The 17090-nt window shown below is 56.2% G+C and overlaps 1 protein-coding gene across 12 annotated transcripts in view; it reads right to left on the reverse strand.

Moving 5' to 3' along the window:
- ZNF385C (zinc finger protein 385C) overlaps positions 1-17090 on the reverse strand; it is a 56451-nt gene that overhangs the window by 13392 nt on the left and 25969 nt on the right. For 6 of the 12 annotated variants that reach the window (XM_059908315.1, XM_059908314.1, XM_059908316.1 and 3 more), the window contains exon 2: positions 16533-16784. In XM_059908315.1, the coding sequence (XP_059764298.1) occupies positions 16533-16782 (250 nt within the window). In that variant the 5' untranslated portion in view covers positions 16783-16784. Of the gene's footprint in view, positions 1-574; positions 1312-5646; positions 5695-16532; positions 16785-17090 lie in introns of those variants that run through there. The other 6 variants (XM_059908309.1, XM_059908310.1, XM_059908307.1 and 3 more) reach the window with 4 other exon arrangements.

The raw sequence follows: 17090 nt of genomic DNA on the forward strand, positions 1-17090 counted from the left end.
AGTGCCTAGGAGAGAGCTGCAATATGCATGCCCCCAGGGGCCACATGGGTGATATTGACCTTGAAGTGGGCCAGGGATAAACCAAAGGGAATGGGGAAGCCCATGCCCTGCTCTCCAACTCCAGAACTTCATGCCCTGACTACACAGGACCTAGCTTTTCAGTAGAAGTCACAAATCCACATTTTTATATGTAATCTCTTGTTCTTTTGTTGTTTTTGTTTTTGTTTATCTTGGAGACTAATTTTTCTTAAAAACACTGTGAAAACCACCAAAACACATCTGTGGGCCAATCAAGCTCCCAGGCCACCAGTTTGCAACCTCTGACCTAGGTAGTGAGGGGAGCGGACCTGAGCCCCTGAGGACAGGGCCTGGTCCGGCCTCTTCACTGTTGGGCACCCAGGAGCCGGCCAGGGGCCTGGCACCTAGTACGCCCTCAGTGAAGGCTCTGATGGGCGAAGGTGTGAATGAAGTGCTTTGGCTGCTTCCCCGGGGGCCTGGCATGCTGGTGCCATGCCCAGATGGCTCGATGTTTTCCCTCCTCAATCCCTCCCCCACAGCCCTGGCTGCCACCCACCTGCATGTCCCTCACCCTCCTGGGACTGTAGTAATCGCCGTGCTCCATGCCCAGCAGCGCCTGGCACAGGTTGAACCTCTGCAGCTCGAGCAGGGCAGAGCAGCGGTCGTCAGGCACGTCCTCCTTGGCCATGCAGTACACCGTGGTCAGCATGGCCACCTTGGCCGGGTTCGCTTCCACCTTGACACCCCTGAAGCTGGGGGTGGTCGCCAGGCCCGGACAGGTCCCTCCACCCTCAGCCTGGCCCTCAAAAGTGGGCCGGCCCCGGTTGACGGCCAGAGCCTGGCGGTGGGCCCCCGAGGTCACGTGGCGCAGCAGGGCGTGGCGCTGGAAGTTGTCGGTGCCCACAGTGAAGGCATTCTCCGCTTTGCCGTGCTTGTTGCGCACCAGGGCCTGGCGGCACTCGAGGCAAAACATCAGCTTCCGCTCGTAGTCAAAGTCCAGCCAGGTGAACTCCTCTTTCCAGTGCTCGTTGAAGTAACGCTTGCACTTCTTATTGGAGTTGGAAGCCTCTCCGGCTGGTTTCTTCCCCGGGGGCACCATTCCTGCTCGAGGGGCAGGGCGCCCCCAACCCCCACCCAAATGCTCTTGCCCCCCCAGCCTGCCCCGCACACCGAAGCACCTCCTTTGATAAGGGGAGTCGGTGGGGAGGCAGGAGGGGGGCAGCCCGCCAGGCTAATGGGGACCATCCATCTAACTTAGCCCGGAAAGTTTATTTCCACTCCGCTGGTGGGAGACTGGAGGTGAAAGAGACAAGGGAGAGGCGTTAGGCGTCCACTGGGGGTTCACACTGCCCACAGAGGACTCCCCGGGCGAGGGGTAGACGGACCCAATGGGGAAGGGCTACTGGGAGTGGGCCATAAAGTGTTATCCAAAGTGGGTAGTGGTATGGGGGCTCCAGCCCCCTCTAAGGGTCTCCCTCTATCCAGGACAAGGCATCGATTGCTTTGACTGCTGAAGCATGTCAGAACTCAGAGCTGGAAAGACTAGCACCATCAATGCAACCACATTTTATAATCCCGAGACAGACAGTGGTTCTCAGGGCTCACGAATAACTCGTGGCTGAATCCTGGCTCCTCGCCCGAAGGATAACTGGTGCCATCAGGCCACAGTCATTTGTGTCATCAGAAGGAAGTTAGCACGAAGCTGAGCTCCCAGAGCCACAGGACCGAGGAATGGGATTTGTGTTCTCTGCAGCCCCCTTCTCTAAACACACGCATGGGCACACTCACACACACACACCAGTTGTGTGGTTCTGGGAAGGGTAGCCCAGAAGCGGGGGCTGGATTCCAGACTAAATGCAGCCAGCTGGTTGCCTCTACCTCCCTCACTCCACCACCACCCCAGGTGCGAGGCGAGGATGAGGAGTTCAGGACCCCACGGCCACGTCCAGCTGATGGCCAAGACCTGCCACCTCTGCTTCCTCATTATCTCTCACACCTGCCCCTCCTCTCCATGTTTACTGATAACAACAGCGGTAACTACCATTTACCGAGTGCGAACTGACTCAGGCCCTGTGCTAAAGATTGCGGTGACTCCATCAGGAGACCAAGATTACTCTTGCAAGTACTCTCTGAGGATGCTATCACCCTCACTTTGGACAGGACGAAACTGAAGCTTGGGAGCTTTAAGTGACTTGCCCAAGGTTTGCCAATCAGTAAGTGGCTGAGGTGGAATTAGAACCCAAGTCCTCCTGACGCCACAGGCCACGCTGAGACCCTGGCCTGCACCGTCTCACCTGGATTACGCAGCGGCTTCCGCCTCTGCATTTGTTCCCCCACATTCATACCTCACGTAACAGCCAGAGAGCAAGGCCACACACAGATCCCACTGTGTCACTGCCCTGCTTTCGCCTCTTTGGTGGTGTCCCATTGCCTAAGTCTACATACCTCACCATGAGCCAGCGAGACGCCCCCCAGCCTCTGGACACCTCCAGACCCTCCCCACTCCTGTCTGCTCAGCCAGCTCCAAAGGCTTACCATGCCCCACACACATTACTGTTATTTTTGCTCCTGCCTCCATCCCCTGTGCTGGAACTCCCCATCCCGCCTCTTTCCCTGGCTATTTCCCATTCATTCCTGGAGAGCAGCTCAGGCATCCCCTCTGCCATCCTGATCCCCACCCCCCCAACCTGGGCTGGTACCTGTCCTCTATTCTCCCATAATTCCCCGTGTATGAGTCTTTGTAACACAATATGGTGAATGCAGGGATGCTCTACGTATCTCTGTACTTGGTTCCTGGAAGGTCAAGATCACATTTGTTCATTTTTGTACCTCTAAGTCCCTGTACAGGACTGGGCACGCAGATGGCTCTCAGCAAAAGCTGGTTGTTTAAAAGAACAAAAGGATTCTTTTGGCTATATGAAACAACCTCCTGTCTCTTTTTATTTTTTAAAGATTTTTTTTGATGTGGACTATTTTCAAAGTCTTCACTGAACTTGTTACACTATTGCTTCTGTTTTGGTTTTTTGGCCGGGAGGCATGCGGGATCCCAGCTCCCCTGACCAGGGATCGAACCTGCACCCCTTGCATTGGAAGGCGAAGTCCCAACCACTGGACTGCCAGGGAAGTCCCAACAACTTCCTGTTTCTGAGGCTGTTGGTTTAGCTGATTCTAAACTCTGAGAAAGCAGTGACTGTCTTGCCCACCTGATATTATACCCAGCGCCCCGTGTGGAACCTGGCACTTAGTAGGTAAGTAAAGTAAGGGCAGATGAGTAGAATTCCACGGGCAGCCCATTCAGTATAAGGAGAAGCACTCCATGTTGCCAGAAGTGGGTGAACCTTGCTGGTCCTCTTCCCCTGGACTCTGAGTGGCCATTGGCACGGCTCATCACACCCTCCTGAAACACACTTTTCTCTTGCCTTCCAGGACACCACATCCCCTGGTTTTCCTTGCTCCCGTCAGCCACTCCTCTGATGTCATCTCATCCTCTTCTTCCCTATCTCAAACTGTCCAAAGAGTTCAGAACCATCTCTACAGGACACTCCTCTGGGCACCACACCTTTCCATCCAACTGCCTTCCTGGCTTTTCTAAACAGATCTCTCCTGTATCTGTCCCTACAAAATATGCTCCTCTCCCAGGCTGCCCCGCTCAGGAAAATGGCCCTTTCTCCCACCCAGGTGCTCTGGCCAGAAAACTGGCCATCCAATCCCCACTCTCTTCCGCATCAGGACCTGGTCTGTCCACAGGTCCTGTTGATTCCACCTCTACGATCTACCTCTAACTCATCCCTTCTCTCCATGCCACTGCCACCATCCTTGTCCAGGCCACCATCATCTCTTGCTTGGGCTATGGCAGTTGCTTCCTGAGGGCACTCTGGGTCTCCACTCTTACCCCTGTCTGGGGTCAGAGACTCTCAGTAGCCAGAGGGGGCTTTTTAAAACATACAGCTTAAAATCCCTCCATGACTGCCCATTGCTCTGAGGCCAGCGCCAGAATCCCTTTCAAGATCTACCAAATGCCCGGGCACTGCTGACCTCTCTGGGAGCCACTTGTGCCTCCCTCGCCTTCCAGCTACACTGGCCTTCCCTCAGTTCCTCCAGAGTGCCAGAGTCCCATCCCCAGAACCTCTGCACATGCTGCGCCTTCTTCTGGAATGTTCCCACCCTCCCTCCCAACACTTTGCCTAGTCCGCTTTCCCTCTGGTCTTAGCATAATGACCTCTTCAGGGGAGGCTTCTCTAATTATCCTTCCCCAGCAAGTCCCCTTATTTTCTGTCACTACCCCCTGTTTGTTCCCTCCAGTGCACTCCCCAAAGTTTACAGACCTGCTTATTTCTGTGTAGTTCTATTGCTTGCGCTCTTGCTGTCCGCCCCCTTCCCCCGGAAAATTCCCTGAGGGCAGGTAAGGTAATTTACTTGCTCCTCTCTGGACTCCAGAGAAGGGAACCACGGCTGGCCCCCAGCAGGTGCTCCACAAAATCTGAGGAGTAAATGACTCAGGAAGCACAAGCTCTCAGGCAGAGAGAGCAATGGAGTGGGCCCCTGGGCACCTTTTGGGTGGCTAAAACAGCTGCCTTTGACATCCTTTCCTCCTAAGGTCCCGTGATTCTGTGACTTTGTGCAGACCACCACCCAAAGGGTCTTAGAATGGAGAGGAGGTGCAAAGTCAAGGTGACACCCTTCTGGGTTTTTGAGAAAAGAACAGAAGAGTAGGGAGGGAGGAGGCCTGGGAAGATGGAGATTCTGAAACTATACTGTCCAACAGGGTAGCCACCAGCCACATGTGGCTGTTTAAAATTAATCAGAATTTTATTTTATTATTATTATTTTTTAATGGCCGCACCACATGGCTTGCAGGGATCTTAGTTCCCCGACCAGGGATCGAACCCATGCCCTCGGCAGTGGAAGCGCAGAGTCCTAACCACTGGACCGCCTTGGAATTCCCCAGAATTTTAAATTTTTAAAAATTCAGTTCCTCAGCCGCACGAGCCACACTTCAAGTTCTCAATAAGCGTGTGTGGCTAGTGGCTATTGTACTACATGGCCCAGATGGAGAACATATGCATCATCCCAGAAAGTTCTATTGAACAGCGCTGCTCTAAAAGACCAGGCAAAAGCCATTGACATTCTCCTACCTCAACCTGAGGGAACCGGGCTGGGTGGGGCGGGATGTAAGACGTGACTCTTGAGGGGCTCCTGGGGCGATGTGTGTTGGCCGGTGGTCCCCACTCCACCCCTGCACATAAGCCTCAAACAGTGTCTATATGGCCCCAGGATGGGGGTCCTCAGTCTCCTCCCCAGGCTTCTTTGGGTATCCTACTTTCGGGACCCCACTAAGAGGAGTCCACGCTCCTGGCAGAGTAGGGGCAGGCGCTCCCTCCCCTGGCAGCCCGGTGAGGTAGGGGCTCCTTGCACACCCCTGCCCATCCTCCCGGGGCCTGGAGGCGGAGGGCTGGGGAACTTCCTCTGGGGGGCGCGTGGTGCAGGAGCTCTCCGATGGGTGCCGCCCGCGCCGTGCCGCCTCTCCCGCAGGACCCCCAGCCCCCGTGGCCGCCCCCTGCCTGGAGGTTCCTGGAGGGGGCGCCGCGCCCGGCCCCCTTCCCTCCCCTCCCCGGCCCCCGCACGCACGCACTCACGGAGTCTCGGGAGCCACCATCTTGCGCGGTGGACGCTCTGGCCGCGGTCTCCTTGGGCTCCACTGAGCGACAGCAGCCACTAGCGGTAACCGGGGCGAAGAGGCGCCAACGGCGGCGCGGGCCGGGGTCGCGGGCAGGGCGGCGGCGCCCCCGGGGCTCGGCCGGCCGCGCCCACCTGCCGCCGCTCTGGCCCGGCGCACCCTTAGCCCGGCGTCGCTCTCACCCTCCCCACCGCGTGCGCTGCAGCAGGAGCAACTCAGGTTAGACCGCAGGAAGGATGCTCCCCGCCAGCGGGAGGGACAGTGGTCATTCATTCACCACAGGTATCCGTGGGTTCCTAGAGGAGCTCACAGGTGAGAGCTGACTGGTGAGAGCCAAACAGGCGGAGCGCTAAGGAAGCTACACTCTGGCAAGTGCCCCGAGCGAGAGTGATGAACAAAATGCTTTGGGATCACAGAGGAGCAGGCGGTCAGCTGAAGGTCATCAGCCTGGAGAGGCAATTAGGTTTCACAAAAGGGTCAGTGAGATTTTACCAGGCGAAGGGCATTTCAGCAGTGGGAGTGGCAGAGCCATCGGGAACCACTGTGAAGTTCAAAGTCGAGTGCAGGTTCTCAAAGCTCAAGGTAGAACAGAGGTATGGAAGCTCTACAGTGAATGCTGGGGATTTTGATCCCGGCCTTGTGGGGAACCTCAGGATGTGGGTGAGCTGGAAAATCATGTGGGATCTTAGTTCCCCGACCAGGGATTGAACCCAGGCCCTCGGCAGTGAAAGTGCAGAGTCTTAACTGCTGGACCACCAGGGAATTCCCGGGAAATGAGTGTTTTAATCTAATGAGTTATTTGTAACGCGGATGACAGAAATGGGGTGGGTGGGAGGAGTGACCTCTTCCTAGAACTCTCAGACGCCCAGGAGACCCTCACCCCTGTGTGGGTTTCCCTGCAGGAGGAATGTGGGTGGTACCCCAGCCTCCCAGACCTGGAGGCCTGCAGTGGAGCTCCAGTAATGACATCAAACTGAGGCCTTGTCAGCCCAGCACTTAGCCTCAGTTTCCTCACCTGTGAAGTGGGAATTACAGCCGGGTAAGGAGGAAGGGGCAGGACAGGAATGGGTCTGAGGACCAAATGAGGTGCTGGGTGTGGAGGCCGTTTGCACAGGGGTTGCAGGGCACTTGGTGACCCAGTCTCCCCTTCCGGTCAGCACAAAGTCACCCGGAAATGCCTTCCAGCCCCCGCACAACTGGGTACACTCCTCTCCCACTCAAGGCTTAAGGCACACGTTGAGGTCAGGGCCTCTCCAGTGGTTGCTGGGAGCTCCCCGCAGCCCCCTTCACGCAGCGCTGCTCTGAGCCGCCCACCATCTGCCTCTGACATTCACTGTGAGCCCTGGCCCCTAGGGCCGCTGGGATGACGCACGAGTCATGGCACATGCACACACACGTGTGGCCACTTGGCTTGTGGGTACACTCAGATGGAGGGAGACACTGCAGCCCCCACCCCTGTCCCAGGATGGCACCACACAGCCTGACGGGTCTAGAATTCTGCACCCCCAAAACGGTCAGGTGTGTGTTGGGGGGGTCTTCTCGGGTAGCATCTTGCAACAGAACAGCCACCCTGGCTAAGTGTCTCAGAGCAGTCCCTCCCCACCCCTCGCCAGGGGTCCACAGCCGGGACCCAGGGCTCATTGGGTGGCTGCCTCAAGAGGGTGGGTTGTTACTCTGATCAAACAGGAATAAACCAGACTAAGTGACAGAGAAAAGGCCACCCCCAGGGGTCCAACAGAGACTAGGGCAGGGGTGCAGAACAGGTGTCTCATGAAATAACATCATCCTGCCTACCATCCAAGGGAGAGAATCCGGGGAAACTACGTCCTGCTGTTTTGCCATCACTGGGAAAGATACACACGAAAGAGCACAGGGACACACACCCTGAGGTCCACAGGCATCCACACAGATAGTGACAGGGACAGACACCAAGGCACACACTCACACACATCTCCCCATGGTGAGACCGTCTATGCACACTGATGTGTGCACATACGGAGGTGGTACCCACGCAGAGACAGACAGATACCCCTGCTGGCCAAGGGGCGGGCACAGAGGCCACGCATGAACATACATGAACACACAGGCAACAGCAACAAAGACACAGATCATATATACCCAGAGGGACAGACACACGAGGGCACGCAGACCCCTACAGATGCACATACAGACAATATAGAACAACAGGCATGCAATGGCACACAACATCACAAAGAGAGGTGCACGTACACAAAGATCCATATACGGAAACACACACACACCCCTTACAAAATTAAATGCATCTCACATACACACAAGCTCATGTAGCCAAACCCAGAGTCCCCCTCCCACCCCCGCCTCGAGTCATAGGGGCAGATGGTAGGGTCCTCCCCAAGGCAGGCATGCACGCGCGCTCACACACACACACACACACACACACACCTCAAATAGTAAAGCTGCCGTTTCTATCACAAATAAAACCAAAACTCTGTGAAGAAAGGGAGTCCAGGAGGGAGAGAGAGCGAAAGGCAGGGAATGAGAGGTTGAACCAAGACCCCAGCTTGCTCACTCCCCGCTAGGATTAGGATTCCTCCCCACATTCTCCAGCGCCCCCAACCCACCCTGGGCTGGCCAGCACTGTGGAGGCATTGACACTCCAGACTCCCGCCCTCCCTGCACCTGAGGAAGACCCCCGAGCCCAGTCACAAGAGGAACTCTGCTCCCAGCCCCACAGCCTCCAGCCCTTGCCCTTGTGGAAGGGGATCCTCCAAACCCTTAAAGGGTAATGGTTGTTCCCCTCAAAAAGGACCAGGCAACCCCTGTGTGGGGAGGTGAGCCAGGAGACCACGAACAAAGCACGGGGGGCATTGATGTTGACCCCAGCGCCAGCGCGGTGGGTGGACCTCAGTGGGCGCCTGGCTCTCTCCTTCTCTGCTGCATTAACAACTGCCTCTAACCCCCCACCCCTGCTCCTCCAGGCAGCCCCTTAGAGGCAGTTGAAGGTATGATTTGATACATGGAACCTTTGTAGCGGGCTCCTCGGATGACGCACGCCTGCCCCAAAGTGCAGCAGCCTCATTCCTGCAGGCTGGACCTCCAGATTCCCCACCATTCCTGCCACCCCTGCCCCACCTTTGCTCCCGGCCAGAGTGGGGGCTCCCCCTGCCCATCCTTGAACTTGGGAAAAGGTACCAAGAGTCAGCTGGCTACTGGAGCCTCTAAACAGACAACTTTGGGGGGGCCGACAACCGGAGGAAAAGGATAGGGCAGGCGAGAGGGGAGAGGCCCACCCTCGGCTCGAAGCCCCCTCCCCAACCCCCCAGCTCAGGCGTCCTCAGCACTCACCCAAGAGCATTCTCTGCCTTTGGAGGAACCGCTGAGCGCAGGAGTGAGTGAGGAGCAAATGAAACCCAGCCAGAGAGTGACAGAGGGAAGGGGTGGGGGAGTGGAGGGACAGGCGGGGAGGGTGCGAGGGAGGGGCTCCTGTTTCTGCTGGGAAGCCACGGTTACCGGGCCCTGTCTCCCCTCGCCAGGAAGGCGCTGCCTGTTCCCTGGTTTCCCCATCCCAACCACCGGTGGAAAGAACAGGGCACTTCTTCCCCGAAGGTATGGGGACAGGGGGAGGGTGTCAGGGGGCCTAGTGCCTCTTATACTGAAGCGAAGAGTTGACCCTGCCCACAGAGGCCTCCAGGGCAGGAGGTGCTTCCAGCCCCTTCTCTGCCTGCCAGAAAATTCTTCTTCTGAACTTTGAAGCCCTGCTTCATTCAGGGCTTGCTGCCGCAGGGGCCCCGTTCTCCTATCTAGCCTTACTTATCCTCTGCCCCCATCCCCTTTTATTTACCTCCTTTTGCTGCAGGGGAAACCGAGGCTCAGAGAGGGGGAAGGGAGCGCAGGTGGCTTGCAGTTCAGTACCTGGACTGCCGGACCTGCTACCTGGGCAATGCCAGGAAGTGGGGAAGGGGTGTTCATCTGATCACCTAGAACTTCTGACACCCCTCATCTGCCCGCACCCTTCCCTCCCACCCATCTTTTCTCTTCTGATTTGGCTCCTTCCTCCCCCTCCTCTTCCTGAAACCTGCGGGCTCCTAACTCACCTGAGCACCTGGTGCCGGGAGGGGTGTGGAATGCGGGAGAGGAGACAGCCAAGCCACAGCTGGATCCAGTCTCGCATTCCAAGCCCGGGTCCCAGCGCTAGCCCCCCACCCCCTCAGCATCCTGTCTCCACCAGACAATAACCCATAATCTCTGGAGCAGCCAGTTCTCAAGCTGCAGAGAAGGTCTGGGGAGGGGGTGGCGGCAGCAGCCCCTGAAAACAGGTTTGTTAGGAAGAGGCTCTCGGGGGAGGGAAGGACTTGCTGGTGTGGGGAGAGGAAGGAAACTCAAGCCCAGAGCTAATTAACCCACCCAGAGACACAGACGGAACCTTTGTCTTCTGTGGGGGCAGGGATCTGAGCTAAGCCCCCTAATTTCCACCCAGACAGCCTTGCCTTTCCTGGTGGCCCCTGGGGGGAGGTGCTGATGGTCAGGTTCACATCTGTGAGGGGGTGCTGTCCAGGGAGAGTAAGGGCACCTCCATCACCTGCCACTTAAGGAGAACTGCAGGAGGCACTGGTTAGACCGCAAGAACTTCTTAGTGGCCTTGGGGGAGCCAAGGTGAAACATGCATCCAGAGGCCTCCGGATGGGTTGGGAAGGGCACTGAGGAGGAACTGGAAACCCAGGGAGATACTGAAGCCATGGGGGGACAGGCTGGAGGGCTTCCGGGGCCTCCTGATGGGCCTGAAATTAATCCATCTGCGGGGAGTGGAGGGTGAGGAGCTCATCAAGCCAGTGACTCAGGTGTGACCCAAGCTCAAGGTCTTTGATCTCTGGGGCTCAGAATGCAGCCAGAGGCTTCTGCAGTCAAAGACTAGGAGAGGAGATGGAGGGACTGATTAGAACGGGATCTAGGAGAGGTCTGAGGGCGCAGGGCAGGGGACAGCCTCCATCTGCCACTCTGATGCCTTCCCATCCCCAAAGGCACAGGGGTGTCTGGTACAGCTGCAGCCGTCTTTGCCCTGAAATCCAATATAGTCTGACTCCATCTCCGCTTTCTTGTCCCCCTTAGTGTCTACGCTGTGCTCCCCACCCAAGTCCCCTCTGGCCATTTCGGTAAGCCAGAGCTTAAGTCATTTTTGAAATCTCCTTCTCTCCCCTCTGGTGTCATGTTGCAATGGTGGGGGACAGGGGATGCGCCCTGAATTGGGCAGCTGGGTCAGTCCTGCCAAGAGACACGGGGAGGAACCAGTTGGATTTAGAAGGCTCCCCTCCCTGTCCCTAGCCAGCCTAAGCAGAGTGAGAGATGGCTGGCATCTCCCCATTTTTCAGTTGAGGACACCAAGGCATGGGTTCTGAGCACTTGAATTGCCTGTCCTGGGAGCTGGTCTGCCTGCGCTGGGCCATCCCTCCTCCCCATTCCTGAAACATTAAGGCTCTATCTCTCTTAATGTATGCTGCTCTCCTCAGCAGCAAGGTGGGGAGGGCATGTGAGAGACAGGATTTAGAGTCAGAGATGCTGGGATCTGAACCTGGCTGTGGCCTTAGGCCTGTTGCTTACACTCTCTGAGTTCTAGTATCTCAGTTTCTAAAGTGAGGGCTGAATGCCAATCATCTACGCCCGGGGATGGCTGGGTGAGGAGGGAATGCTGTGCTGCTTGTGGAAGTGCTTTGCAAACAGTTCATCTCCTAAGCACATGCTCATTGGCCCTGGGGGTAGGTCACAGCTCTTTCCCCAAGGTCCAGGTCCAGGTGTCCGTCCCCCAAGCCCGGTGCTGGCCCAACATCCACACTAGAGGTTGGAGGTAGGAGGGTTGAGCCAGCAAACCTTTCTCTCTGCAGATGTTCAAGAACTACCTAAAATTGTTTAGGGGTACGTGCACGCGCGCGCCTGTGTGTGTGTGTGTGTGTGTGTGTGTGATGGTCAATAGGGTCATTGAGTTCAGCCACATTGAGGCGGAGGTTCCTGGGGCCCACACCTCCCATGGGGGGCAGGTTGGGTGAAAGATGGCTCATTCCTGAAGGATGAAAGGGTCTGCTGTGTGGGAGACAGATCAGGAGGAGGGCAGGTGGGGGAATGATCTGGAGGAGGGGCTGGGGAAGGGTGGGGTTCCTGCTGTTTCCCCATCCTGTGCTGTTTCCCCTTCCTAGGTGTTCCGGGCTGACTCATGGGGGGCAGCTGGGTGAGGCTGAGTAAGGAGGCCTCTGACGCAGGCATTGGTGAGGAAGCGCAGAGAGGGGAGAGCCGCCCCCCATATCTCCCTCCCGCAGACGGCCTCAGGGACAGGATCCTCCAGACAGGATCCCGCCTCACTGCCTGTGACGGCCTGTCACTGTGCAAGGCGCCAGTCCCCCAGACCCCCTAATCAGAGTGACAGCTCCAGGAGGCCCCCCAGAAAGGGATCCTCAAAGGGGCATGACTGGGCCGTCTCACCCCCAGCACCTCAGCGCCCTCCCAGGGAACGGGCGGCTCTCCTGGCTGCCACAGGACGGAGATCTCAGGTGTCCAGGAACAAAGCCGTGTGTTAAGGGCTCCTCACACTTTGCCTCAAGCCTCCTGAAAGTAGATGTGACTCTCTCCATTTCCGGAGGGTGCCCCAGTCAGCCGTGCCCTCAGGGCTCTCTGCTCTGGTCCAGTCTCCTCGAGAGGACTTCCGCACGACTGAGGTCCCCACCTCCTCACCCCTGGGGGAAGTTGCTAGCATTGGGCTGCCTCTCCCACCCCCAGCTCCCAGAGGGCCAAGGAGACAGGAGAGTCCATGGAGGGGGGTGGTTTGCTGGGGGGTCATGACCTGAAGTAGATTCAAAGATAACCAGGCCAAGGGACTTCCCTGGCGGTCCAGTGGTTAAGACGCCGTGCTTCCAATGCAGGGGGCACGGGTTTGACCCCTGGTCAGGGAACAATGATCCCACGTGCCGCTTGGTGTGGCCAAAAAAAAAAAAAAGATAACCAGGCTAATGGAACACAGGTTCTCCGCTGGAGCCCCGAGATTCCAGGGTTCCCAGAAATCTGAGGATGCAACATCCTCGCTCTAGTCACAGCCATCACCCCCCCGGCCCACCATGCTCCCACAGTGCCGCTCACTCCTCTTAGCATGGCGGTGGGGAAGGTCTGGCCCCGTGGCTGTCTTTCCCTCCAGACCGTGAATGCCCGGCACTGCTCAGTACAGAATCCCGGCATCCTGCACGGGGCCAGCGCAGGGCTGGAAGGCTGGTGATGCAGGACAGGTGACTGGAGGGCCAGTGACTTAGGAGGTGTTGTTTAACAATCTCAGGGGGGAGCAGTACCGTGTCTCCTGGTGACCCCCCAAAACTACCCTGTACTCGGGGATAAGGACTGTGAGAAAAGGGAAGCCAAGTGAAGGGGGACCCCATCCCTCTGGGCAGCCTGTCTGTGGCCACCAGTGTCTGGTGCTGTGGTCCTTTTTCTCACACCCCACCTGCTCTCTCCACACTGGGATGGTGGGTGGGGGAGAGAAGGAAGGACCACTGCCCGGAAGGAAGGCCTGAAAAGCCAGAGTTAGAGGAGAGCAGGGGTGGGACCAAGTCCTCTGGTCACGGGAATGGCCTTCCCCACCCACCCCTGCCTCCCTCCCAGCGCCCCCTTTCTGATAACGCAACTGTCCATCACAGCATCCCCTAAGCCAGAGTCATCCTTGGCACCTCCCTTCCCCTCGGCCCCACATCCCATCAGTCACCAAGTCCTGCAGAAAAGACCCCGGAATCTGCTTCCACCATCCTACCCCCTTCCTTCTCATGTACCCCCAAGACTTACCCTTCCCCCTCACCAGAGACCTCTAAAAACACTAACTACTCCTGCTCAAAACACTTCCGTGATGCCTGTCACCTTCAGGACAAAGGCCAGACGCCCAGCCTGGCTTTGAGGACTTTACAGGCAGCCCCTGCTCACCTCCTGCCACGCCAGCCACTTGCCAAGCCCAGCACCGCCTGCTGTTCCTGCAAAGCCATGGCCTCAGGCCTGGGTGCATTTGCTCTAGCTCAGGGGTCCCCAACCCCCGGGTTACTGACTGGTATTGGTCCGTGGCCTGTTAGGAACCAGGCCACATAGCAGGAGATGAGCGGCGGGCTAGCAAGCGAAGCTTCATCTGTATTTACAGCCGCTCTCCATTGCTCGCATTACCACCTGAGCTCCGCCTCCTGTCAGATCAGCGGCAGCGGCATTAGATTCTCATAGGAGCGCGAAGCCTACTGTGAAGTGCGTGTGTGCGAGGGATCTAGGCTGTGGGCTCCTTATGAGAATCTAATGCCTGATGATCTGAGGTGGAGCTGAGGCGGTGATGCTAGCGCAGGTGAGTGGCTGCAAATACAGATTATCATTAGCAGAGAGGTCTGACTGCACAGAGACCATAATAAATCAACTGCTTGCAGAATCATATCAAAACCCTATCAGTGAGCGGCAAGTGAAAACGAGCTCAGGGATCCCACTGGTTCTGCATTATGGTGAGTTGTATAATTATTTCATTATATATTGCAATGTAATAATAATAGAAATAAAGTGCACAATAAGTGTAATGCACTTGAATCATTCCAAAACCATTCCCCCAGCCCCCCAGTCCGTGGAAAAATTCTCTTCCACGAAACTGGTCCCTGGTGCCAAAAAGGTTGGGGACCACTGCTCTAGCTGCTCTAGCTGTCTCCCTGCCTGGGAGACAAGATCCACCAAGATCCACCTTCAGTGTCACTTCTCTGAAGCGTTCCCTGACTTCTGTCAATTCACCTCTCCCTCCCACTTCTCAAAGGAGCCCATCCCCACATCTATGAAGCCTGCTGTTATCTTGGACAAACTTGTCTGCATGTAGTTATCTAGACAGTTCTTTCCTGACAGGCAGCTCTGTTGCCTTTGAAAAACACAAATTCCCAGACAAATGCTGTATGTTCTCACTTACATGCAGAATCTAAAAAAGCTGAACTCATAGACATAGAGAGTAGAATGGTGGTTGCCAGGGGCTGGTGGTAGGGGAAATGGGGAGATGTCGGTCAAAGGGTACAAAATCCCAGCTGTAAGATAAATATGATCTAGGGATCTAATGCACAGCACGGTGGCTATAATTAGCAGTACTGCCTTATACGCTTGAAAGTTGTTAAGAAAGTAAATCTTAACTGTTATCTGTACACATACACTCAGAATTATGTGAGGGGATGGAGGTGTTAACTAGCCTTACTGTGGTAATCATTTCGCAATATATACATGTATCAAATCATCACACTATGCCCCTTAAATTTACATTTGTTATATGTCAGTAATATCTCAATAAAGAAAAAATACAAAAAAAAGAAAAAATACAACAAGGTCCTACTGTATAGCACAGGGAAATATACTCAGTATTCAATATTTTGTAATAACCTAAAAGGGAAAATAATCTGAAAAAGAACATATGTATATGTATATATATATATCTGAATCACTGTGCTGTACCCCTGAAACTAACACAACATTGTAAATAAACTCTACTTCGATAGAAAAAAAATTAAAATAAAAATATGAATATCCCCAATCAGCAGCTTGCACATAGCAAGCTGTCTGTAAGTATTTGATGAATTAATGAATGACTTTTGAACACACACACACACACACACTCCAGAAACATCCATACAGTTGAATATGCTCTTATTCAGAGTCACATCCTGGGGTCCAGCCCCGAGTGCTCAGGTGGGGAAGATGGTACCAGCCATTAGAGCATTCCCTGCTTTGCTTATGCAGTGACCTCTGCCTGCGAGGTCCCTTCTCCTCTCACCCCTGTTCTGAAGCTCACTGCAGTCCCCCTCCTTCGGGAGGCCTTTCGTGGCACCCCCAGGTAGAATCGCCCTTTCTCCTTTGTACCCCTGGGGGCATGTCCCACGTAGCACCCACAGCACTCATCTGCTTATTTCGTGTCTGTCTCAGCCTAAAAGACAGTTTCAGTCTTGGGGGCCGGGTGGGGGGAGGAGTAAGACTGGAACGTCTCCAGGCCCCAGCACAGTGCGGGGAACACAGAGGGCATCCCATAAACACTCACCCAAACGACAGGCAGCCCTCAAGAGGTCAGAGTGTAGCCCTCTGGCAAAGCTACCAACCTGGGCTGCAGGGTTTGTGTGCAGGGCATGCTTCTGGTGGCCGCCCCCAGGAACCAGGCAGAAGTTCCGGCCCTTCCTGCCTCTCACGCTGGGCCTGGTTCTGAACCTGTTTCCCCTGCCAGCCAGCAGCCTGCTGCTCCTGGTCTCTCCCATGACTCCCATGTGCCTGTCAGCTGGAATCATCCTCACGAATCCATTCACCCACTTCGCCCAGAAATCTGCCTTGCAGCCAGCGGGCCTCTTGCAGCCCAACCTCTGCAGAGTCATGCCAGCCAGGGAGAGGCCGAAATCCTGGCCAGGAGTCCAGTGGCCAAAGGGAGAGGGGCTTCTCCCGCCTCTTCCCCTGACCACCTCTCAGCCCTTAGCCGGAGCGTCGTGCACTTCGCTGATCCTCGCCTTCAGAGACCAGAGCAGGAGCCCGGGACGCCCTGTAGGTGAGGCCCTTATCTGGAAAACTATCTGCCAGGGGGCTCCTGGCTGGAGAAATGCTGCTGAGGGGGCCTGGTCCTAAAAGATCCCACAGGGAGAGCCCCAGATCCAGAGGAGGCCTCAGACCTCAGGCCCTGAGAGACCCCATAGAGGGCTGTCCAGATGCAAAAAAACTTGACGGCATCTGGGGAACTTCAGACTCTAAGACCCCATTGAGGGTACCCCAGACCAAAAGACCCCACAGAGAGAGGCCACAGACCCAGAGCCCCTCACAGGGGCCCAGAACCAAATCTGTGGGAGCAGCGCCCCTCCACACTGACCTGGCCCCAGGGGCGTCTTTCCCAAGCTGAGCTGCCGCAGGCGCCTCTGGTGGGCCCGCCCCCCACAGTGCACCTGGGCCTGGGCTGCCGAGTTCAGCTGGATGTTGCAGACGTCGCAGAGGGTGTACGACGGCCGTTTTCTTTCCCGCTTGGGCTTAGGTGGTTCTGGAGGCCGAGGGGGGCACTCAGCAGCTCCAGATCCGGGGGGCTCCTTCTCACCCGGGGGAGATGGGCTCAGTGGCCGCTTCATACCTGGGCAGATCGGGAGACAAGTAAACAAAGGCGAGTGCAATGAATACACAGAAGGAGCAAGAGGGCTTCGGGACCCAGAGATGCCTGTGCCCTGTATCCCAGCTAAAATTCCCTGGCCTTCTGAAAGCCCCAACCCAAGGATGGCAAAAGGGAGCAGAAGGGGGGCTGTTTTAAACAAAGCAGCAGTAAAATGCGGGGATATCTGGAAGAGTGTCAGAAATGGCCACACACTGGGTGGCCGACACCTGAGGGCTCAGAGCAAAGCGCTCAGACGGACAGCGGGGGTCTCAGAAAGCAGGCGACGTG

Source organism: Balaenoptera ricei, chromosome 20, assembly GCF_028023285.1.
Source record: "Balaenoptera ricei isolate mBalRic1 chromosome 20, mBalRic1.hap2, whole genome shotgun sequence".
Classification (NCBI taxonomy): Eukaryota; Metazoa; Chordata; class Mammalia; order Artiodactyla; family Balaenopteridae; genus Balaenoptera; species Balaenoptera ricei.